The sequence below is a fragment of the Stigmatopora nigra genome, chromosome 2 (genome assembly GCF_051989575.1).
Source record: "Stigmatopora nigra isolate UIUO_SnigA chromosome 2, RoL_Snig_1.1, whole genome shotgun sequence".
In the NCBI taxonomy this organism is placed as follows: Eukaryota; Metazoa; Chordata; class Actinopteri; order Syngnathiformes; family Syngnathidae; genus Stigmatopora; species Stigmatopora nigra.
This window is the reverse complement of record NC_135509.1, coordinates 2,521,045-2,543,920: the sequence shown is the minus strand read 5'-3', so window position 1 is coordinate 2,543,920 and position 22,876 is coordinate 2,521,045. Positions and strand designations below refer to the sequence as shown.

The 22,876-nt window shown below is 42.5% G+C and overlaps 2 protein-coding genes across 3 annotated transcripts; both read right to left on the bottom strand.

Moving 5' to 3' along the window:
- Positions 1-6,434: 6,434 nt before the first annotated feature.
- yy1b (YY1 transcription factor b) lies at positions 6,435-9,940 on the bottom strand. Its single transcript, XM_077741082.1, has 5 exons — positions 9,148-9,940; positions 7,836-7,986; positions 7,681-7,741; positions 7,284-7,442; positions 6,435-7,075 (listed from the first exon to the last, which is right to left on the bottom strand). The coding sequence occupies exons 1-5, from the start codon at positions 9,737-9,739 to the stop codon at positions 6,893-6,895; spliced, it is 1,146 nt and encodes a 381-aa protein (XP_077597208.1). The 5' UTR covers positions 9,740-9,940; the 3' UTR covers positions 6,435-6,892.
- A 449-nt stretch (positions 9,941-10,389) lies between these two features.
- evlb (Enah/Vasp-like b) lies at positions 10,390-20,627 on the bottom strand. 2 transcript variants are annotated; one of them, XM_077741093.1, is made up of 11 exons: positions 20,150-20,627; positions 14,519-14,687; positions 14,277-14,454; positions 13,744-13,810; positions 13,017-13,084; positions 12,679-12,911; positions 12,501-12,613; positions 12,363-12,402; positions 11,910-12,281; positions 11,779-11,836; positions 10,390-11,241 (listed from the first exon to the last, which is right to left on the bottom strand). In XM_077741093.1, exons 1-9 carry the CDS (start codon positions 20,242-20,244, stop codon positions 12,213-12,215), a joined length of 1,032 nt encoding a protein of 343 aa, XP_077597219.1. In that variant the 5' UTR covers positions 20,245-20,627; the 3' UTR covers positions 10,390-11,241; positions 11,779-11,836; positions 11,910-12,212. The 2 variants fall into 2 exon arrangements, with proteins under 2 accessions (XP_077597219.1, XP_077597226.1); XM_077741100.1 differs by having other exon boundaries at positions 12,363-12,399.
- Between the last annotated feature and the right edge of the window lie 2,249 nt (positions 20,628-22,876).

Here is a 22,876-nt window from a genome sequence, read left to right as displayed (position 1 = left end):
ACTAGTGTTTATTTATGCCTATATCTTGGACAAAAAATGTACAGTATTAACAAGGCCCAAACTCCCAGATGGCACATTACAACTCTCCACCCTTCTAAAAAAAAAGCATCTATATTTAATCCTAACTACATATACGATCTGACTATGAGTAGCATTGCCGAGTAATCCCATCGAAGCGAAAGACCACTGAAGCGATATCCCTTTCCCGCCATCTTTGCACTAGCTAGCGTGACATCTAAAAGCGCTTTAGCGACATGGATGCCAGGCGGCATGACGCCACGGCAACACTAGCTCGTCTCTGCTGTATTTTTTGCTCGCCGGATGCTACCCCATTGATTCTGACGTGCGCTCTGCCTTTCACGTCGGGGAGTCCCGGGGGTCTTTAATGCACGCCGAGTCGTACGAGGTACACGGGTGGGGGCCAGGCGTCTACGACAAAGAGGCGCTTTTATCCTCCCCGGCTGCTTTCCGCCATGTTTATTCAGCATTAGAAAGTCATTAGGGGTGATTAAAATGCTAAGGCGCCTGACCGGAGCCCGAGTTCCTTCTTTGGCTAAAGGAAGCCAGAGGTGCGTGTAAATAATTGATGGCGGAGGGGGGCGGGGTTAATGATGGAGGCTTTTGCCAAACAAATACAGGGAGGAGGAAGAGGAGGAGGATGAAGGGAAGGGGGGAGCTTGGAAAAAGAAGCCACGGGGGGGGGCGAGAAGGCTTGTAAAATAGGAGGAGGAACATCTTTCGCCGTCTCCCTTTTTTTGCAGCCTACGGCTTTTCGGGGCATCCGCCCAAAGAGGGCGGGGCGTCGGGGACGCGACCTTATTCGGGGGACGCTCGGCGGGGTTTGGATGGAAGACTTAAGTGCCGACGGAGGGGATTTGGGGCCCGCAGGTAAATTTATTCATCATCTTTTTTTTGCGTTCAAACGGACTGATCAGCCTAGTTAGAAAGGGAGGGAGGTTAAATAAAGGTAAGCGTGAAATAGAGACAGACATTCGTGGTGGGCTACACTCATAAAAAAATGGGCATCTGCTTTTAATTTAACTGATAGATTATTTCAAAACAGTTGAAATGCAGCACCCCAGTGACCCTCGCCAGGATAAGTATGCTATTAGTATATATTGATATACAGGCACGTAAATATGTTTTAGCATTCATCCATTTCTTTACTGTCTAAAGTGGCAAAGTGAACATTTTGAATTCCATTAAAAAGTAAATGGAAATATCAGCAATTATTTTTTCTTGGGTGGACCACATGAACGAAAAAGAAAGCCTTTTGAGTCTGTGGTGGGTTTGTTGCCATGGTGATGTTAACCACTGAACTGTAACGCCACGGGCAGCGGACAAGTTGGGAAGAAAAAAAATAATACAGAAAAAAATTCTAACTGGACTTCAGCAGACTGGAAAACGGAAAGAAGAAAAAAAGACCCCCCCACCACCCCTATTGTCTCATTTAAATCAAACGATGCCCCCCCCCCCCCCTCAACTTCTATGCCAATTAAATCCAATTTTGACTTTAAGGGGCTCGCAATTTTCCTGATGCCACTTTGGAGTCGACGTCAACGGGGGGCCGCCAAGCCCCCCCTCACGTTTGTGTACAGATTTCAATGGCCATTGTTTTTAAGTACGGCGCCGGGCCTATTAGCGCAGCCGTTTGAATCCCGGACGCCATCAAAAGCGCCTTTATGCGCCGTTACGTTACTTTCCCGCCGCCCGCCGTCTCATTACGGTCCCCGCTCGGAGACGTGGCCCGGGGGCCGCCAACACGACCCGCCGCGGCGGTGACGGCGGGAAACAAAAAGGACGAGCAATTATGATGGCGTATGCATTATTGAGAGGAGTAAATGGGTCCGGGATGAAGCTACTGGCTCATTAATAGTGAATGCCGACGACGGGCGTTTCTGGGAAAATGGCCGTCCACAAGGGGAAATTGAAATGGTCAATTCACAACAATAATGTTGTGCTAGTATATACACACAACCTTTTTTTATTGTTTATTTTACATTGAACCTATTTTGACTGGAAGGGGCAAAAGTGCAACATAAAGGATTGGACATCTAAAAAAGAAAGCCTTAATTCATGGACAGGGGTGCTGAAGCGTAGCCACGGTTCACTTCCAAACGCTGAGTCACAAGATTGCAAAGGACACAACCCCAGGGGGATTCTACAATCCGGATCACGCAGGATTACCCAAGCAGTCTGCTTTTTTTTCCAAATGGGGGGGCGTGTAGGATAATCTTATTTATTGCCGACACTGATCGCATCTAAGTGTGCCTGTTGACTGTCTGCGCTTAACACGACTGTCACGCTAATTGGGTCGCGGCGCCGACGACACGCAATCTCTAACGGGGATTTGAATTCCTTGGCCGCCGTAGACGGCCAGGGACGTCCAATCAATTTGCCATGGAGATAAACGGCTGCAATTTGGGACGTTTGGATTTGCAATTCTGCCATCGATTCGGGCCGGGGGAGATTTTGTGATGCAGATGGCGCCACTCACCTTCCTCCACGGCCGTGTCGACGAGTCCGGCGTAGATCCCCGTAAAGGTCGACGGCTGATCGATGCGCTTGGCCCGGTCGGCCTGGGGAAAGAAAAAAAACAGACAGAGATGGGTGGCAAGTATCGACAAACGGCGGGATAAAATACTTTCATCATTGCCATCCAATTTCCATGCTAGCCGCAATCACATTTCTTCATTCTGCCATCAAAATATTGACACTGTCAGATCTTAAACACAAAAACCTGAACTGAGCCAATACTGTTACATTTTCAGATGCCACCTTTGTTTATAATAATCTTCCAATACAAAGCTCCTCCCACCGAAAAATTCCAACACATCAACAACGACTGGCTCTAGAGGTGACTGTGTAAAATCGGAAATGTTTACAAATATAACACGAGTGCCCTGTAAGTACCCAAAAAAATGGTTTGTTTTTATTAATGGTCATAACGTGACAAAAACTGTGAGCGAATAAAAGTGAAATAAAGCGAGGCAATTTGATGAAGTGACCAACATGAAATGAGAGTGCGTGGGCAGGCGGGCCAGGCAACCAAGAACAATGAAATGCTTCTGTCTATGTCTGTCTGCCTAAAAGGACTCCGTCAAAAGGAATTGGGGCAGAAACGCGGAAGGCAGACGACAAAAATACAGGCAGCCGGATAAAAAATAAATAAAAAAATAGTCGAGTGAAGTGCAAATGCGGAAGGAAAGCAAGTTGGGAAAGAAAGCCTTTCGGTGCACCCGTGAGTTAAAGCTTTAATTTGAGAGATTCAACTTTAAGATTTCACTTCAACAGCAACATTGGATTAGTGAGTGTGGATGTAAATATATATTTATATTTAGACACAACTATTGAATAAAATCACAAATAATTGAACACACTCAACTCATTAGCAGCCATTGCGATGGCAGTAACAACATGACCCATAAGTATATATATATATATATATATATATATATATACACAGGGATTTTTAATTTATTTTAAATGGCAACAAACCACAACTAAAATAGCTGATTTTTTTGCTGCATACCTTTAATTATGCGAACTCAGATCGGACTTTATCGCCGCCAACCGATACGGTGACTCATTTCTACGGCCGCGTAACCTAATTAGCGAACGGGAGCCACTGGCGGCGTCAAAGCCCCATTGGCCGGCTTTAATTACGGCACGGTGGAACAAATCCGGCCCCCGTCGACTGCAAATGAGCGCAAAAAAAAGAAGGAATAGGAGAAAAGGAAAATGTGTCAGCGACGATGGCGGCATCTGAATTCATTAACAGGGGGAGGGGGGTACATTGGCCCTGACATTTCAACTACACCAAAGCAGCCATCGGACGTGTGACGAAACCTGTCTGCTGAAAAGCGGTGTAGCGCTCTCCTGTTACCTTGGCAACATGCTTTCTGCATGGAAATAGCATCCCCGGCCGTGAGAAAGAAAAAAAAAATAAGGGAGGGGGGGCGCTTGGGCACTTGAACGCTCGGGAACAGGTTTTAAGTGAAGAGATTTGACCTGAGGGAGAAGTGAGGCAAAGCAAATGCTTCAATACAGAGAGACAATTCCTTAGGTATGAAGATGCCAGCTAGCTATGTGTTATGGGAATAAAAGGGATTATTATTATTATGGTGACAACCATACTTTCAAAACAAAGTCAAATGATTGAACAGTGAAAGTAAGACTATAAAATTGAATATATTTTTTGGTGATGAGATAAAATGGAAAATGTATTAATATGGAAATATTTTTAAGAAATATTAAATATACTATATCACACAATGATATAAGAAAACACATGAATGTAATATTTTGATTAAGTTAACATCCACCCAAATATTGTATCAGAACATAAAAATGTTACCACTTTTCAAATCTAAGTTGATTTTATTATTATTTTATTATTATTTTATTATTGATTTTATTATTTTATTTATTATTTTATTATATTATAGTTGATTTATTATTATTCCCTTCATTTCTAATTACGTTTATGTCACTCCCAAGGGTAAAGGTCCAATAAATCTGCATTGAACTCACTGAGAAAGATACAAACAGTCCTCAGTCTGATTATTATTATGATTAAAATGCTTCTCATGGAGCATGGCGCCTGCGTAAAGTTGTATACGGAGCGCATGACAAGTGGGCCAAATCTATTCATCAAAGCTCTGCTACCTTTTAGCGAGGCGCCACTTCTGCCACGTTTGTTGAAATCCAATACGAGAGGCGCTGCGGAGAAAATCCTGCATTTACAAGCCGTGGGGCGCCTCGGCTCGTCTATCTTTCCAGCAGACCCACTAATGAAAACAAAGAAGAAAAAAAAAACAAAAACACAACAACAACATTTTGCTTTAGCTCGGAGGCCGGCCGCAAAAAAACTAGCGACCAGGTAAACATGGACCATCTGGATTAAATACCCCCCCCCCCCACCCAAAAAAAAAACCTATAAAGAAATAAAAGCATAAAAGCCACCAGCTGCATACCAATGTAGAGCACGGGTGTCAAACATACGGTTGGTGGGACAGAAGTGGACCGCTAAAATGGCGCAATCCGGTCCGCAGGTTTTTTTTTACTTATTCATACTGTAAGTACATATTTAAGTGATTTCATTTTTTCAGCAATAGCATGTTTTCTATACGCAATTACATTTGTTTGTCAAAATAGTGCCTTCAATGGCAGTCAATGGGTTAATAAGAAACCGACTAAAGCCCTCAAAATCATCCGAAACTGACCTGTAAGTACAGATAACTAAATATTTTTAATGAAAAGACTTCACTGCCAATCAACAAATGATCAAAAGCAGCAAAGCCATTGTTGTGCTATCTTTCCCCCACCTGATCCTAACCCTTGATAATAACCAAGTGTGCAAATCTGATTAAGATATCTCTATTACCTTTGTAATGAAATTCCTCATTTGTACTTTACACTTTATTATGCGGCGTCGTGACCGGACGAGTGTGTGGGCGCGCGCGTGCACGAGTCATTTGCTATCATTTCATGCATGAAAGACACCTTCAATACATATCTCTATTGGACTCACGTGACTGAAGAGAGTCCAGCACCAAGGAGAGCTCTGGGATGTAGTAACACTTGTGGCCAGCAGACGGCGAGGTTGGTGATGAGGCAGGGAAGGAAGACCACTGACGTCAATAATTTAATCCCTCAAAAATAAATCATTTGATAATAAATTGATTAAAAATGAAGCAATTCACGTCATCATAATTTAAAATGGCAACAAATTACTAACTTGTATTTAATGTATTGTCTGTCTTTTTCCATTGAATTAAATAATAATAATAATAAAAGAATTTGATGCATATTAAATATTTAAAAATTAGATAAAACTAAAACCCTCAGCTTTATTTAATGTAGATTATTGAAAATTCAATTTACTATACATGATCAAAAGAAAAAATCAAATTAAGGAAACAAGTGCCCCTTGAATTTTCCATTAAGAAAAAAAATCACAAAATGTAGGAAAATCACACATCTTTACTTTTCACTATAGAGTACACTCCTTATAAACTGCCCCCCCCCCCAAATAATAAAGGGGTCACACAAATAACCTACACCCAACTGTAAACCATAAGTGGTAACATTAAAACAGAAGTCTGTATGGAACACAGAATTTTAGAATCCTCAAGAGAATATTTCATAACTTTCAGAAAACATTGGCTTCATCTAAATGCCCTTTTTTTTATTGCAGTGGGACCCATTGGACCCACCCGAGTATGCAAATGAACAAGCATCCTCCATTATTAAAGCACATCTAGCAAAAAGGCATCTTACCATTTGGATTCAGTGCCTTCCTGCACACAAATGTAAAAAGAAAATACAAAACGTCACTTCTGCCGAACTGCCTTGCTGTCACAGATGCCTGAAATATGAAAAACAATAATGGAATGAAAACGTCCATAAAGACAGACACCCTGTACACCAGCTGTGTGACTATTCCAATAGAGATGAGTGGTTTTTATTGTGGCCAGTCGATTATACAACAACATGGAGACAAAACGAGAGGAATAATATTGTCAGGTGTGTACACGGCATTCTAAAGAAGAGAGAAAAAAAATAAAGAAAAAGGTGATCCTCGGAAATCTGTGGTCGCCGCTCGCTGGTAGAAAACAGGAAAAGCGACTAAAAAAACTGGATAAACACTTAAAAGAATCCACACCTCTTCGTCCCGACGTCTACGAGTATACGTGCTTACTAGAGTTAGTGTAACATAGAGCTCGCCGTGACTAAATAAAAACCACTCTGGTAAAAACGAGTCTTTTTGCGCTCACTTTCCGATGTTTGGAAATGAGAATGGCGGAAGGGAGGGAGGGGCCTGGGTGGAGAAAAAGAAAGAGCGTTCAGTGTTTTGTTTTTTTGTCGCCGCGGTCTGAGGGCAGCCGTCTCATTGGTTGTTCTTGGCTTTGGCGTGTGTGAGGATGTGCGACTTAAGGTTGGTGGACTGCGCAAACTTCTTGTTGCAGCCGTCAAAGGGGCACACGTACGGGCGGTCGCCCGTGTGGATGCGCACGTGGGTGCGCAGGTTGAAGTCCAGCGAGAAGCGCTTGCCGCAGCCTTCGAAGGTGCACTGCCATACAAAAAAAATATTAGAATAAAAGAAAAACACACATTCCGAAGATAAGTGTGCAGAGTTGGGAAATGGTCAGATTGGCCGGTTCATTAGGCACAAGACTCACTTTTTTTGTCTAAAATGTAATGTCATTTTTTCGCAGATGTTAAAAGTAGCTCTCTAAGGATACGCAAGTTCTAAAAATAGAAAAGTGTTTAAAGTCCACCTGGAAAGGCTTCTCGCCCGTGTGGACGAGCTGGTGACGTTTGAGTTTGGAGCTCTCCACGAATGCCTTGCCGCACTCCGCGCAGACGTGGACACGGGGTCCGTGGGTATGCAGGTGCTTCCTCATGGCCGAGTTGTCCCTGAACATTTTTGTGCAACCCTAAACAAGAAAAAAATGTTAATAAAAGGGAAGGATAAAAAAAAAAAACCTGCCAAGATGGCGAGTGCCGAAATAGAATGCGTGGGTGTTGACGACTGCGCACTTTTCACATCCTGACGTCAAACAGACTATTTGCATTTTTTTTTTACTCTTACCAACAGGCGTTTAATGCAGGTAAATCATTGCAAGTCAGTTTATAAGGTCAAGTGCTCGCTATGGTTTTCACGATCCAACTCACTTTATGAGGGCACGCTATTGTCCGTGGAGCGTCGTCCTCTTTGATTTTTCGGGGTTTCATCCTGTTTGGGAAGAAAATTTAACGTGAAAAAGTAGTAATAGTACATTTTGTGGAAGAGGGAAGTTTTTCTTTCAAATTTGTAAAGACTTTTGCACCTGGCAAATTCAGCCAGTTGCTTAGGGTCCGAGAGGTCGATGCCCGGGATGCCCCCCGGGGGCAGTTTCTTGCCCGTCATGTACTCCGAGTAGTCAGGGGGTGAGTTGTCGCCCACAATCTGCTCCTCCACCACCGATTCGTGGTCGATGTCTTCAAAGGTACATAGGAATATGTTACAGAACTGAAACGAACACACAGTAGGATGTCCCTGGAGACCACCCTGTGGGATATGGCTGCTTATTTTAATCATCACCTAATTTGGTCAATTAAAAGTTTGCAAATAGTTTTATATATTAGCACGAAATAAATTGACAAGCCGAAACATAGTTCTAGGGAAATAACGAGTTACTTACTGCATTATTTAGAACAAAATAGTACATTCATTATTTTCAGAATGTGACATTACGTGTGTACATACAAAATATGACTATAATGAACAGCCCAGATTTTTTCTTACCATATCTAGCTTTCTATTTTGTATCACACCATTCCAATTATGTCATTGCTTAATAACAATACGTAATCTTGTATTTATACTTTTTTTTCAAAGTGGTGTTCCTTGAGATACTTCAAACGTAAAAGGGGTGCTTTGCCTGCAGGGTTTGCATACCATGAATGCAATGTATGACCATAAAACAGTCGTAGTGGGATTAAACGCATAGTTATGTATGCAATACACCTTTATTCTCTATGAAGCCTTCAAGGCAATAATCAAACGGGGAGCATAACTACGTGTATGACGATTTGGTTGTGCTACACAATGCTAGGCTATCCAAGGCCTGTTACTGCCTTCGAAACGCCCAACGGCAACCCGCCTTTGAAGTTAGCAACCAGCTAACAGCCAGTCTTTTCGAAAAAAGTTGACAAAAAATTACAGTTAGGTCAACTTAGACTCCCCTCACGTGATCAATACAAACTTCCCTAATCGTTAAACGCTGTATTCAGCCCCAAATGGGTCATTTTCGCCCGAATTTGGGTTAATTGGTGGGGCACCACAACACCGCAGCGCCATGTTGTCTGGGCCCGCCAGAGTCGCCATTTTTTCGGGGGCCGCCGCCATACTTTTCAGGACTCGGGGAATATGGCGGCGCCCAGTAACTCCTAAAACATGGCTTCCAGTCAAAACAAAAACATTTGGTCCTCGTTTGCACGTTTAACCAAAATTTCGGGGCGAATTCCTTCACCGTTTCGCGACAGGACTCAACAGTCCAGGAATTAGTCGGGTGCAAGAGCAGGACAACGCCCTAGCAAAGAAGGCCTCGTGTAGCCGAGATGTGACAACCGTAGTCGGGCTAACTTAACAAGACTTACCCGACGCCCACATCGTGACGGAGAATTCCCCCTCCAGAGTTTTTATTTGCACTTGCTTCTGTTCCCATTTCCTCGCTCCGGTTTCCGTGCCGCTCAGATAGCTCTTTTTGCCCGCTTTCTTCCCGCTCGAGCCGCCTCCTCGTTTCACCCGACCCATGGAGCTCTTCCCGGCTACAGTCACCAACGTCTGCTCGATGAATTCGTCCTCCACCCCGGGGGCCGGCACCGGGATGAGGATTTGGTCCTCGAAGCACCCTCCGTCATCCGTGTGCAGGTCGGAGTCGTCCCCGCCAACTACCTCCTCGCGGGTCTGGACTAGGATAACCTCTGGATGGTGGTGGTACTGGTGGTGGTGATGGTGAATGGATCCCGGGTCGTCGTCCAGCGGCTGGAGCGCAATCATGGGCTGCACGTCGTCGTCCTCGTCGTCCTCCTCGTCGTCGTCGTCCTCGTCGTCGTCCTCCCCGCCGACCACCGTGGTTTCGATGGTTTCCACCGGGATGGTCTCAACCTCTATCTCGTGGAGCTCCACAATCTCGGCCGGCATCTCCGAGCCGTCCGACCCAATGTACAGGGTTTCTCCGGATGCCATGTCGAAGTCCTCCAGCTTGCCTGTTTCATTCACGCCGCGTTAATGTACCTTGTTTCCGGGCTTTTCGGGACCCGCCGCGATCTCTCTCACACGCCCCCTCCAGCTCCGGATCTCGCTGCGGCGGACTTCGCTGCCTCTTCTTCGGCTGCAACTCTCGCCACTCTTCCTTCCCGCGCAAGATCTCGTCGTTGCTTTGCGCCTTTGCGAGGAAGCATCGCGAGAGTTGCATATCAAGGCGAATGTTGACTGACTTTTTTTCTCCATCTAATTACATTTTCACCAATTAATAACACTTATGTCAACGCATATGATATTTATTGTTTATTCGTTCATACACACATATAAGAAACACCACGAGACTTGAATTGCAGGACCAAAACCTTTTTTATAAATACAATAAACACCATATTGAAGACTGAAACACGTTTTTGTTTTAAATATGCAGGCTTATATATACAGAAGTGAATTTAAACATTTGTGTGGGCACCCACGTCTAAAAAATAGCACGTTTTAAGTGACTTAAAACATTTTTTGTGGGCACCCATATCTAAAAATAGCACATTTTGGGTTGGCATTAAGGCAATCAAAGGAATATTGGATATAAAAGACACTCATATAAAAGAAAACAGTCAGCCTTTATTTATCCAAGACATTGTTCACAGTTTTATTTGAATTATCTCAAAACTCGGTGCATTTTCTTTTTTTTTCTTGTGTTGTTGAACAAGGAAGCACTTTTGTTATGATGGAGAACAAAATAACAATACTTGGCGGTAAATAAACTCTTTTTTTTCAAATAATTAACATGATCACAACTATTCTGAGGTGATATTTGTGTAAATAACAAAGTTTTGCACAGGTTTTTCATGGTCAAAATGTACTTTTTTTGCTCTGTCCAAAGTAAAATAAAAGAACGGTAAAAAAAATACATCTGTTGTAAATAATATGAAAGCGGATTAACAAAACGTGCAATTTGAACTTTACTATCATATTCTTATTGTCGTTGCCCAATTTGTATTGACTAAAACCCACTCACTAGAATTATGAAAGCAAGGGCAATAAAAAATACTCCTGGGGCCACAAAATGAATATAATCTAGTATATTAGCCTAGCACTTTAGCTTCATCTGAGGCCCAAATGTGTCCATTAATGTGACTGATTGTTTGTCAGCATAGTAGCCCCGTTTTTTAAACCTCAAGGCCCCTTGAATAATATCAATAATAAGGAATGTGATAATAAGGGAAATGGTAAATTAAAACGTGTGTAATAACCTCTTGTACGGCATAAAACTATTTGTATATAGTATTGACTTTTCTCATGTTGTTCAGGCCAAAGACAGGGGGCAAACAGAGACAAACATAAACGCATGGTGCCTTCCCATAAGTCAATGCGCGCCGCAAAAACATGGCTGCTACAGCGGACGTCACAGTTTGGGTCCGACTTGGTCTCCCACTCAGTTTGGTGACATTATGTCGTGCTCACTCGACTTAGTTCGTGTCTAAGAGCTGTGGGCGATCATAAAACAAGGACAGGAAAGATCATTAAAAAACATATGAGAGTTATGAAGAACAGTGACAAAAGTTTGGAATTTAATTAGTCATAAACGTTTTTTTTCTTCTACTGCTAGTGCCCGTAGATTTTCATGTTTACATTCAGATATTGCCTGCAGTGCGACCTGGCGGACATAGGTATACATTGCAACCTCGTTCACAGAGTGGGAATATTAGTCAGTCCAAAGCAGCATAATCAAGTTGTATTATTATTATAGATTTATACTTTCAAGACAAAAAAAATGTTTTTTAAATTAGTTATACTTTTACAAGTAAACTGGCATATGCAAATTTAAACAGTTAGTACAGCATTTTCCCCAAATAAATATGAATATAGCTTTTCTAATCTCCAAATTATAGTATAATATATATTATTGTAATATTTTGCCTTCTTTTCTGGGAACATTTTTCCACTTAAATATATATACAACTTTAAATAACCATCCACGTGAATGCCATAAAAATACGGTAATATTATTGTCAAGGACTCACCATCAATAATTTCTTCCTTCACTTTGTGCAACTCACGGAATACTTCATCCAAGATTTCCTAAAGAAACACACAAATCAGTCTTTGATAGGAAAAACAAAAACAAATGTAGGCTATGAAATGGACAGTTTACCTGTTTCATTCTATCCATGTCTAACGAATCGGTGTCATTGCTGCTGCCCCCTGACCGTATCCTATATGGACATCATTCAAGCAAACATTGACATTTTGCTGATTTTGGCATTCCACCACCACAAAATTGAGCTGTCTTACCTTGACGCCAAGCCCCTATCCGCAGAATTGGCCCGGTCCCATGGCTTTTTTGGCCCGTCTGTTAATAAACACGCATAACAAGTCATGTTGCAACATAAGGTAGTGACACAAATGAAGATAACAATATAAAACAAGGGTGTGTAAACTTTTAGTAGTCAAAAACCTATTTTAGGTTTGCACCTGTAGCATTCTGACCTCCCCTGGTGCCGGGCGAGGACGAATTTGGGTCATCCTGATGGGAGATACAAACCATAATCATACAAATAGTTGTTTATTTACTCCTTATTATATAAGGTATAAGGCGCCCACTCACATTTTGGTTGTCATCTGGCTTTTCTGAAGCTGCTTTTCTTCTGGGGGCAAGAGAAAGCGCCGTGTTAGCATAGTCAGCATAGTCAATAAAAAACAAAAACAATAGTTTTAGACAGGAATATGTGTTGGCGTGTCTGACCTTCGGGCCAAAAGAGCATTCATCTCCTCCATTAGTCCTCCATTGCCACCACTAGTCCGGTTGACCTCGTTGTTTTTGGCGTTTGACGAATTGGAAGACACGGTCTCCTCTGGCTGATAGCGGTAGAATTGTATCGTTAAGGCAATGGTCCAAAACTTTTGATGGTGGCGGTCCTCACTTTTTGTACACGTCGTAGCTTGGCCCCGGCCAGCATGGCGGCGAGCCCCGTCTGTACCGACGATTCGTCTCCCTGGATGGGCAGCGGCGGAGGCAGGGGCGCGGGGGCGGTCCCGGCGGCCGGCGGAGGAGGTCCCGGGGGTGGTGGCGGAGGCGGAGGTCCCGCACAGGCTGGGGGAGGTATGACCGGGGGAGCCACTGAGAGCACGGCGGGGTGACCTTGGAAAGGGGAACCTAGATGGAGGCCGAGAGCGAGGGGGAGGTCACCGGGGGGTCATTTTGGGTGTGCACTGGCTGCTTTTAGGTAGTTGTGATGTCATCACTGTGCGACAGGACTACCTGAGTTGGAGGAGTGGCGTTCACGCTCCATGTGGGCCTGCATCTGTTGCTGTTGTTCTATCATCTGCCTGGAAAACACATTGCACATATGTTAATATCCATATTTTTATTACATGATCCAATTTTAGTCAAATCAAAAGCATTTTAGCTCAACGTTAGGTCATGTATCCTTATTTTTACAGTCAACAAAATATTGTTTTGTGTAAAAACAAAAGTAAACAACATATTTTGACTTTTTTTCAAGGAAAAACTAATCTTTCAAATGATTCCCTTGTTTAAATTTAGTAAGAATGATAATATGTGTTGTCAGGTTCTTCATTATAACGACAACAGCCGTGTTTAAGAGAAGTGAGTGGCAGAGGATTTGGTAAGACAACGTGACGGACATGAAATGATTGTTATTTGGGTGGGCGAAGAGATTTTCTGCTCAAAGGGTCGTCTGAATTTCAGTGGGCGGAGCTGTTTTTGGAAACGGGTTACATCATCGATGGGAGCCGCAAAGAGGATTTAGCTGATTTTTTTCCCCCATCCGTAATACTATAGGGATTTCTAACAGATAAAAACAACAAAACAGTAGTATCTTCACTTGGGAATCCTGTTGAAATTACATAAACGACTTATAACTTTAGCAAGTGATGTCTCAAAACTCACAAATTTAAAGCCCCCATGAGTCAAAAAACCATTTCAAGGTTTATATATATAAAAAAAAACCTAAAGAATGACCCACCTTGCTCTCTGGACTTCAATATCTTCTGAACTTGGTCCATTTTGAACTTGGCGCTGCACAGCTGGACCTGCATGAGAAATAAAGTCAAATTCAAGCAAACAAAAACATGACATCTACTCAAAGACAATACTTACACGACATGGCGAAAAATAGGGAGCGACCATAGCAAACACACAAACACTGACACAACCCCTCGCTTCTGCCTACCATCGCCTCACCTAACCTGACATTACAATCTACCTGCCAAACTCCCCCCACCCCTTCCCGACTCCTCACTAGCTACAGATCATCTGTCATGTAACGCAAACCACCAAACTGGCTGTCGGCGTGCTGGAGTTATGTTTCCAATCCTAATGAGACCATGAAGACTTTGGAGTAAGTACAAAAAAGCTCTTGTCCCAATTATATGACATCTCAATTCATATTATTTTTAACACATCAAAAACTTTTGGACTTTTGACTTTCCCGGGCCACAAAAAATGATGCACCTGTTTATTTTTGGCCATTTTTTTAGCATAACGGGCGCCACCCACCTCCGTCTTGGGCGCCAAGTACACTAAGAGCGAAGAGCATGGCGTTGGAGAAGGTAGTAGCTTCCTCCTTGCTGGCAAAATTGAGGCCATACACCTGCCTGGCATCCCTCCATTGGTGGAAAGTGGGTGTGGCTTGGTTATACTTCAACCCTTTGACGATGGAGTAGTTGATGACCACCTTGGCGGATAGGAGGAACCACATTAGACTGGTATGGAATGGACAAATGAAGGCGGGGACCCACCTGCTGGTCCTGTAGTTTGACCCCCACCACCCTGAAAGTGTTGCTGGGGGTGTTGTGGTAGATGTTGATGCGACTGAAGCCTTGCTGACCAGGCTTGATGGGCACCCATTTCTTGCTGGTGTCGTCGTAGACCATGACCGAGGCTCTGGCCTGACAGATGCTCTGCTCGCTGTGGGGACCCAAAAAAAAAACAGTAGAACATTTTATCATGAGCGAAAAGCATTTAATGAGAATAAAAAACAGGCACGTTTACAGTCTGCCCACGATGCAACTTTGATTTAACGAGCACAAAACATGGCCATTAGCCCCATTTTCAGAGCGCTTGGTGGTCGGCTCTGCTTATTATCTTCAGCAAAATCATCACATGAGCAAAATTCTGCCTTTGTAAAAAAATAATTGTGGTCATGTTTTGTAAAAAAAGAGGTAAAGTTGGGCCTTTCATTGATAAATTAGAAGTGAATGTCATGGTTTGGAGTGTGTTTGCTATAAGAATACAATTATTTTGGCTCTTTTTTGACTTTAATTTTCTCCCAATTGAAACTACCTTCCCGACTTCTCTTTTCTGACACAGCTTTTTTGTTTTGTTTTTTGCCTCAGGGGTCGACCGTCGTCTAATTTTAGTTTGGCAGAGAAGCCAAGAAACAGATGGGGCGTCTTCTTCTCATTTGCAAGTCCAAACTGTTTCTCAGCTCATCGTCTGTATTTTTCTTCCATTTATATATAATTAGCTCCTTTTCCAATTAGTGTCTGTGTCTTTTGTCTGACAAACACATGGGCCCAGTCTGTGTCTGTTTATACTATACATGATTATTGCCACTTTTGCATATCATTTTGGAAGAAAATGAATCAAAATGGACATATAAGTACTTTATTTAACTCAATTAAAGTCTGAAAACTGATTCTGAATTAAAGTAGTGCTAAAACAACAGATGGCGTTCATTGTATTGTTTGCTACGGTTTAGGTCAAAGGTCGTTTGTTTGTTATTGTTTTGGTTTGTTTCGCTTTACGTATTAAATAGAGTGTTTCGTCAATTTGGGGACACAGCGCCGTTGTGCGTCCAGGCATAGTTACTACATGTCAGGCTACGACGTCTAATGGACAGGAGTGAACGTTTATTTATTTCCACTAAAAACACACGAGTAAAGATTGACTGATTTTGAATCATGACGAGAATGGGGAAACTTAATATAACAAAATATCAGAGATTTGCTTTCTTTTAAAGCACAAATTTGACCTTGCATCCTTGATTGTGCCAGTCAGTCAGACGAAGTCAAACATTCAAAACGTGCGAGTAAACATCATGTTATTAATAACTCTCTGCTTCTTCGCATGAGCGCCTGCCTGAGATTTCTGTCAGAATTCATAGCGCCATCCCGGCTGACATTTTAAAGTGTGTGCGTGAGTGACTTATACATGTTTTGTGGAGGAACTATTCATATTTCATCCAATGTGTGTGTGTGTGTCGTTGTGAGTTTCCGTTTCCTCCGCCTTGCCTGCTTCTCTTAGCGGAGACCCCTCATTTATTCATTGGTTCAATGCCGCCAGGACTTTCCGACGCCATTTTCTGCCAGTTCCCCAATTGTGGCACTGAAAGTTAAGCCGAGTCGACAAGTTAAAGAAAATAAATGCGTCCGGTGTGTGCTTTATGCAAATTAATGTGTGACGCTAGTTGTCAAAACAAAGATGAGAGGTACTTATTTTCTTGGAATATTTTGACACATTGTGCTTGTAAATTTTAATCTGACAAAACAAAGGGAGTGGAATTTTAATTACAAAATGATAGCACCAAATAAAAACATGTCTAGCAACCTGCTGTTTGGTAGTAAGTGAGTTGGACATTTTTAGCTCAACAAACAATCAATCCACTCACTAAGAAAATGACAAAATCTATTCATTGTTGACTACTCGATGAACCCTAGTAGCAGTTAAATGCCACACACCATTGATGGTTCCAAACAGGCGATCAATTTGTGTGTTTTGTCCATTTGCCGATTCAGCAGCCTCCATCGCAGAGTAGCTAAAGGACGAGTTAACAGAAGGCGCCTTTGTGTCGCTCAGCAGCTGCTCAGCGCCAACGTCCAAAATCCCAACACTGACGGTTTGGTGTTTTTTGTCCCAACAAAAAGTTGCGTGTGTACGCTTGATATAGTACGCGCAAGTCCGAGCGCATTTTCGGCCTGACGCAATAAAATCTGCATGAAGCAGAGGACTAGGAGAACAGCTGACGGCTTAAACATTTATATCCACGCTGGGTCAGGTCTATGTGAGCTCTAACTGGCAATGCTAGCCTTCTCTTTGCTCCATTTATATTAATTTAGAATGTCAATGAGAAAAAATATTCCCTTTGACATCCAATTTGACAAAAATGATTTAAACAAACAAAATTTGTGAATGGATAATTAGTTAGTGTCATCCAATTTGACCTTTGTGGGTCTGTCAAGATCTTTAATTCACCATTTCTGATACATTTTGGGACTGGACTCTCCATAGACTGCCATTGGTGTTAGACATTCAGTCCATTTGGACTGGCCAATCATCATCCAGCACGTTTTCTTTTCACTGGCATGACCTCTAAGTCACCTTCCACCAGTTTTGGCAACCCAGGCCACACGGCAGAGGACGTCTCCCGTCAAGAGCGCTTACAATTCTGCTACATTTAGATGCCGCGCTGGATAATGGCTGCAAAAAAGTCTCTCATTAAACTTTCACGTGGACCTTCTTCCTCCAATGGTCCCGCCCCCTCCCGCTGAGGGTACTGTGCATCTCTCAGCATCAGCAACCAGGAAACTCTTTAATGCTTTATGGGAACACATGCAGGGAAAAGGAGCCTTTCTCTAACAAGAAAAATGCTGGAAAATGCTCATAACGCAAAGGCCTTAACAATTAACATTAAACAACAATACCCTAGTCCAGTATTACCTCGGTACTTCAAAATAAGACTATTCTCTATACGGAAACTGCTTCCCTGATGACAGATAATATTAAAAAAACACATAAAAATACTGTTCCAACATGGCGGTTAATAACTTTTTGCGACATGTGTTGGAACCTATTAACCGTGATAAACGAGGTATTACTCTAAATTCACTTTACCGACTAAATCCTGTGACATAACAAAATAAGCAAGTGCGTAGCCGACACAATTATTTGTGAGCCCTTCCTGAGAAAATCAATAGACGACCTTCTATCGATCCGATACTAGTTTAAAGGGCCATTAGCTAACGCACCCCGCGTCGCATCGGGACTCGAGCATCTCCCAGGCGCGCCTGTAATTGACCGTGGCGGACATGTCGTCGCGTGCAGCCGCGACCCATCACTCCGCCGCATCCGCTGAGCCGGAATCGTGTCAAATTCCCAGCAGTGCTTTTCCCCACCGCGTGTTTGACTTCGGCCCTAATCTGCCTGAGCGTGACGCCATGTTGGGAAGAACGTGTGTTTGCCGTCCCTCCGGGGCTTCCAAGAAAACAGAACGCCTCCTAGCACTACGTGAAACATATTTTTCATTTGCGTTAGCTAGCATGAGACGTTTTTGCTTCCAGCTTTAACATTCATTTATTCCCCACGCCACAGCTAGCAGGGTGACTAACGATGACTGCTGTATTGGCGTAATTATGAAAATGATGACAGGGAAAAATGGGAATTCTCATGGAAAATACTATTCCTGCTAATGAAAGTGATAAACTCAACTGAAATGATTATTGACAATATCAACACAATTTATCTTTGCCATTGAAAGACACAACTTGCAGTCAATCCAGTATTTTACAATGTTTGACAATGTAATATCATTGAGGAAAAAAATCACACAGCTCTAGCGAACTTGGTCCTCCAGTCCACAAGACGGCGACATTCCCCATTCACCACCATTCTAATTGTTAATCGTCAAAATAGTATATTTTCTTAATGTTTTTGGTATTAACTTGAGGGTGTTTAATGTTCTTAATTTTATTAAGATTCTATAATAGCAGTCCTTAGTTCATTAGCGATTTGTTTTATATATATTTGGTGTATGCTCGATTATTAGCAGCTAATGCTAGCATTCCTGTTGCTAGCAAACCCACAAATCTTCCTCCTTGTCCACAATTGAATGCTTTTATTATCATTATACAAGTATATGAGATTGAAAGCTTTCACCACATAGTGCACAAACAACAACAGTGTTTACAGTACTATAATCTGTAACAAACAGCCAGCCAAATAAACAATCAATAAAAAATAAATGAATAAATAAGTAGTCCAAGTGATGTATGGATTATTCCACAAGATACATGAGTAACAATTAAAGCATAACGTTCTTAACGGATTAGAGGCTGTAATCCGTGAATGAAAACACATGTAGTATAATTGTATTTGCATATGACCAACGCCTTCTGCTGTGGTGGCGCCCGGCGTTTATGTATGACATCATCATTTGATACTACAGACAAAGGTCGTTGTCGCCATGAAAAGACACACATTTCTCTTCACTCTATCCGCTGTCCATTTCCAGAATTGCTTGGATTTTGCTTAGCATTGCGCCTTTCACCATCCCCCCCGTCTTCCTTCTTCCTCTCACATCCGAGGCTCACCTTACAAATCGACTATATAGACTATTCTTGGCATTACGCCTCCCTGGCTAATCCGCGTGGCACTAATTTGCCACACATTGATATGACTGACAGGAAAGATTTGGGCTTCCATGTTTCTACGCTAATGTTTGGCCTGGAGGTTGATATAGTGACCGTGATAAAGCGAAGCATCACGGACTTGTAAACCTGTTCCAACAGTGGCGCGCCACTGCCAAAGCAAAAAGCTTCTTAGCCCAGCTGAGTCCCTCAAAGCTGCACTAATCAGAGCTGTTAGAGGAGTCGTGGTCAAATGTATCACGATCTGCCAAACCAGCACAACTGCTGCTTGACACACAAAAAAACATGGACAAAGCAGAAAACGGATTACAATTTGAGCACGGAAACGACCACAAAATGTTTTTTGTATTTTTAGAATAGCCATCAATAGGTAAAGCGACTCCCAACCCGGAGATGGCAGTGTTTCCATTGTCAAACAATTTATACTAAAGTTAGAATGTCAAATTAACCTATAAAAAGTTACATGACATCAAATGCAGGAGGATAGTAAAGTACAACTTGATGACTCAGATGCTGTAATATGAGTCGTATAGAAAAGAGGATAAAGAATCTACACATGTGAGTGTCGTTATATCGTCAATAGTAGACTACTGGTTGAGTGTGTTTAAAAATAATCATAGGTGGAGAATAAAGGGTGTACACTAGAACCCCATTAGCCACATTACACTTGTTTGCAGCCACACACATTACTTGACAGCTTTGAAACATCTGAATAAAATCCCGCGGATTGCCATATGTCAATCGGACCGTCTTTATCGCTTTGGGCTAGCACCAGGGCCGCCTGTGGATGCCAAACGGGAGTGCCGATGCCGGCATGGAGAACAAAGGACGCACTCGGGGAGGCGGCCGGCGAGCGAGCGGGCGTCGTTAGCTCCCCCGACCACTGCTAGCCTTCACCGAGAGCATCCAGGCTCTTCCTGGGGGTCAAATACGCTATCCCCCTCCTCCCCCTTGCAAGGCCATGGCGGCCATCGACCCTGGCGATGACACAATCCCAAAACCTACCTGACTTTAAAGTCGCTGAGCTGCGGTTGCGCCCCCGGCTCGGCGCAGTAGATCTGCGGGAAGTAGAAACGATGCGACTGCAGGTTGATATCCATGTCGGCGGATCAACAAATGCAAAATCCCCGCCTTTGGAGTCAGTCTTCTTCTTTGGGCTTCCGTCAGAGTTCAAGAGGCGACATGGCACCTGAATGGAAGGCTAGGAAAGCATCCTCCCCTCCCAATTCAAAATAATACACAATAAAAAAGGCCTTGTAAGCTATATCTCAATCCTTGAATGAATGAAGATGAAGACAATCCACGCCTCTTCCCAGAGGGGAAAGAAAGGAAAAATCCCGGGATTCTGTCGGGCGTCCAAACGAGAGTGAAGGAGGTTGTCCTGTGAAAAAAAAAAAACGAGCTGGATGGCGAGAGATTCCCGGCGCTTTGAGGCGTTGCCCCGCTCTGCCTCTCCTCTCGCTGTCTCATTGGATTATTTACTCGCTCCATGCATCCCTCCCTCCCTTCCCTCCCCCAGTCTCCCCTCCCAGCTGTGCCTAGAACTGGTCCTACCCTCCCTGCCTCCCTGCCTCCCTCCCTCCATCCCTCTCTCTCTCTTCTCTCCTCCTCCATCACCCTCATCCACCTTACCCCGCCATCTGCTGGATTGGACCAGCGTAAAACCACGTGGCAGGAGAGCGAGGTAGAATTTAATTCATCGGATGGCTCACATCCGAGGACACACACACAGAAAGACACACATTTTCAGAGGGTGTTCATTAACAGAGTGAGATGGAGGAGGACAGACAATGAGACAGTGATGCATTGCAGTCAATGGCCGTGAATGGAACTTAGCTTCAAGTAAAATTATCTATGAATATGCTAGGAATTAACACAAGCGGAATAAATGCCGGGTCCAATAATGTTATTTCATGAATAAATATAGCTGGATATAAATTTAAGTCAATATAATTTTAAAACATTTTTATTCTAATATATAAAAAGGATAAAATTACATATGGGCAACCATACCTCAAAATAGAGGGATGCTAACGTTAGCTTGGCATAGTAATCAAAGAATACTTATATAGAAATCAATAATTACATCAAGTATACATTTAAATCAAGTATACATTTAAAATTTAAAGTTGGTTTAAATACATTTAAACCAACTTTAGCTCTTAATAGCATAGCTTTGACTAAATACCACAACACTGTGAATACTATACATATATACACAACCTGTCAATCAATGTAATTACTACTCACGACTCACAATTGAAGAAAAAAAATACATATTTTTTTTTATTGCTTGGCTGCACACTTCATCAAATCAGACTTGCAGTCCTCCCGCGACCTTTGACCCATTAATATTGATGTACTTTCATCTTTCGCAGATGCACGCAGATTATCAACGATGTACAGCTCGAAAATAAATATTATAATCTCCGCAGCAATCATGGTCCCAAAGTAATAAATCCCTGCCATATTTACACCGCACATGCTCTCTTTCTAGTACACGTCCCGCTGTGGTTGACCGGCAATTCTTTTATTGATCCACTGACATCGCTTTTGCGGTGCTCACTGCTTTTCTAGTCCTACTTTACCCCACAACACGCACCAGTACTATTCAAATAACAAGATTATATTTTCTCTTTCGTATTACTGTAATTATATTTTCCATTTGATGTTCGATGTCGATGTATTCTTACGACAAAAACATCATATTCGAAGTCGACCTATATCTAAAAATGGATTGACTTCAAACTGATGTAGATGATATGATTTTCTATTTATGTGGTCACAAAAAAGACAGAAATCATTTTCTCCACCTGCAGGTGGTCAGGAGCAAAGTGACAAGTGGAGATGGATGGGCGCTAAACAACACACACACACACAAATGGGATGCTAGCATATACACAAAATGGTGGCAGGGACATACACATGCTCCAGTGACCCCCCTGCCTTCAGTGCTAATGACTCACCCAGTGGGCTGATGTCACCCAGAATGCACTGGGTGACAGGTCATATGATTGCACACCTGCACCGGACATTCTCCGGATACACACATACTACACACGTTAAGGTCGTCAAAATGCATTAGTATTATTGTTAATGTCAATTCTCTCCTGCATAATGCATGTCACAATATTATTACACAATTTTACCTCTTAATTAATATTTACAAATCAGAAAAGTAATAGGCAGAATGCATCTTGTTGCCTTTGCCCTACATTCAACGGGCCTTACAGCTAGTATTATTATTCATATGGGTCACAACGCCAGCCGTCAATATGCATCGGGTGGCGTGGATGACATTCGGTCTCGCTCATCGATCCTGCTGTTGGACAATGTGAGTGGGAAGGAGAATGCTTAGTGTGTAACCAGTCAAAGTTAGTCAAAGAAAACAGAGCCATTGAACCAATAGGAAATCATTTGAATGGAGTTGAGAACCTTTATTTACACATTATGTTTCTCATTCTATCATGATTTGATGCAGTTATGCTCAAAATACAGTGGTGCTATACAGTATAGTGTCATTATATATAGTCCCATAAAGTGTGTTTGGAATGTTATTTTGTTGTTTGAATGTGTGGTTAGAACATATTATTAATGAAGGTTACTTGTGGTTGTAATTATACAATAGCTAAAAAGTTATAGACAGACCATCTACAACTCCCCTTCTTTTTACTTGATTGAATGAATTGAAATTCATTAATATTGAATTCGTTAAAAAAATGTAACGTAGGC

Coding starts and splice junctions, on each gene's coding strand:
- yy1b (XM_077741082.1), bottom strand. CDS start 9,739: ATGGCATCCGGAGAAACCCTGTACATTGGGTCGGACGGCTCGGAGATG. Junction 7,742..7,835: donor CAACTGGCTGAATTTGCCAG/GTGCAAAAGTCT, acceptor CTTCCCAAACAG/GATGAAACCCCGAAAAATCA. Junction 7,443..7,680: donor CAATAGCGTGCCCTCATAAA/GTGAGTTGGATC, acceptor TTTCTTGTTTAG/GGTTGCACAAAAATGTTCAG.
- evlb (XM_077741093.1), bottom strand. CDS start 20,244: ATGGATATCAACCTGCAGTCGCATCGTTTCTACTTCCCGCAGATCTAC. Junction 14,688..20,149: donor CTCAGCGACTTTAAAGTCAG/GTAGGTTTTGGG, acceptor GGGTCCCCACAG/CGAGCAGAGCATCTGTCAGG. Junction 12,912..13,016: donor ACGCCACTCCTCCAACTCAG/GTAGTCCTGTCG, acceptor GCCTCCATCTAG/GTTCCCCTTTCCAAGGTCAC.